A 1830-nucleotide genomic window follows, 5' to 3' on the forward strand; every position below is an offset into this window, starting at 1 on the left:
TCCCCCCGGAGCTGCCTCCCAGCAGGCCAGCCCCCAGCCTGTACTGGCACTCTGGGTTATTCCTGCCCTGGTGCAGCAATAATTGCCCTTGTTGAATTTCAGTTGGTTCTGCTCTGCCCATCTCGCCAACCTGTCAAGGTCCCTCGGAAAGCCACTTTCCTTGTGTTTGTTAACAGTGAGTTGTTTCACAGTTCTTACATGCTGTTGTCTTAATTTGTTTGTATCCACAGGCTACATTTAGATGCTGTTTACAGCAATAAAGCGAATATTACATTTGATCTAGAGTTCTGTCTTAATTCACAGGAGGGGAAGGAAACAGAAGCTCGTCGGAAAAATCTCCTCATTCTAATTTCACATTATTTAATGGAGAAAGGGTATGTTTTTTTAAATAACAGTGCTCTACATTTGTGGGATTGTGTGTGTCTGACCTTCTGTACTATGTCCTTCTGTCCCCTGTTGGGTGGATGAGCAGTGTGGGCCTGTGGGTTCATAAAAGAAAGTGGTAAACTACTACAACCTATTTTGGCTGTTTGTTTTACTAAATTGTTCCAGTTTCTAGAACAAAAATGTCCTGTTTAATTTAAAATACTTCAGATCAATCAGAGTTTATACTTTGTAATAAATAGAGTTGAGCACAGCTTAAAAATACCATATACTTATTAATGCCATTGTTTGTTTTTTTCTCTCAAAAATCAGAGTAAAATAACGACTCCTTTTTTGATCTTTGGGTTTTTGTTGTCAGGTATGTCGATGCTGCAAATGCTTTGGAACAAGAGACGAAATTAAGTTTACGTGGCTTTGAAGTTTGTGACAACATTGATCTTGAGACAATTCTAATGGAATATGAAAGCTATTACTTTGTAAAGTTTCAAAAGTATCCTAAAATTACCAAAAAGGTCCTGGACACTGGTATGTAGCTCTGTTCCAAAAACTAAGCTTTTGTTTCCACAGCCTAAAATGTGTATTTGCCTGGTGTGCTAACAGCCCTTCTCATGGGATGAAGAGCTTGAAGGATATAGGTTTAGACTGGGTATTAGGGAAACTTTCTTCACTGAAGCTGTTGTCAAGCCCTGGCACAGGCTGCCCAGGGAAGTGGTGGAGTCACCATCCCTGGAGGGATTTAACCACTGTGAAGATGTGGCATCTGGGGGCATGGGTTATTGGTGGCCTTGACAGTGCTTGGGGAACGGTTCGACTTGATGATCTTAGAGGGCTTTTCCAACCTAAATGATTCTGTGATTCTATGGTTATTTGCATGAAAAAGACATTTACATCTAGAACCTACTGGTTGGTATTAATACAAAGAGGAACAGTCTTGCAGTACAAAACCAAAGGGATTTGTTGTGGATCAAGAAAGAAAATGTATTACACATCATACTTAGTCAAACTGAGTGGTAGTCAAGGCTCAAACCATGATACAACTGGAAAAAAAACTCCCCAAAAGACACTTACAAACTCCCAAGCTTTTTTGGTCAGTAAAGCTACTCTGACATGGGGCGCTCTGTCTTTACCCAAGCTCAGAGTTTCAACTATGCTGGCAGGGAGGCTTCACCCTGTTTTCCGGGAGCATAAGCAGCCTCACCTCCTGCATGTAGTTTGCAACATGCCTTAAATTGTGTCCATGGCCAGATTGTGGTATACACAGGCTAAACAAAATCTATAGTGTGGTACTCCTTCCTACTAAATTCTTTGCAACACTCTTGACAAGTCCTATATTTGGTTATTTCCATGCTGAATTCCATTTGGAAGTGTTGTAGACATACCCACAAGATTACAAGTTTCTTGCATCAACTTTGCTGCCTCTAAGTACACCGCGTTCCCAAGCTGTTT

At 41.0% G+C, this 1830-nt stretch overlaps 1 protein-coding gene across 2 annotated transcripts in view; it reads left to right on the plus strand.

The window, feature by feature from the left end:
- The first annotated feature begins 321 nt into the window (after positions 1-321).
- KATNAL2 (katanin p60 subunit A-like 2) overlaps positions 322-1830 on the plus strand; it is a 22871-nt gene continuing 21362 nt past the window's right edge. For both annotated transcript variants that reach the window (XM_009076463.1, XM_009076464.1), the window contains exons 1-2: positions 322-374; positions 743-909. In XM_009076463.1, coding sequence (XP_009074711.1) covers positions 364-374; positions 743-909 — 178 coding nt within the window. In that variant the 5' untranslated portion in view covers positions 322-363. The remainder of the gene's footprint in view (positions 375-742; positions 910-1830) is intronic.

Source organism: Acanthisitta chloris, unplaced genomic scaffold (genome assembly GCF_000695815.1).
Source record: "Acanthisitta chloris isolate BGI_N310 unplaced genomic scaffold, ASM69581v1 scaffold156, whole genome shotgun sequence".
Taxonomy (NCBI): domain Eukaryota; kingdom Metazoa; phylum Chordata; class Aves; order Passeriformes; family Acanthisittidae; genus Acanthisitta; species Acanthisitta chloris.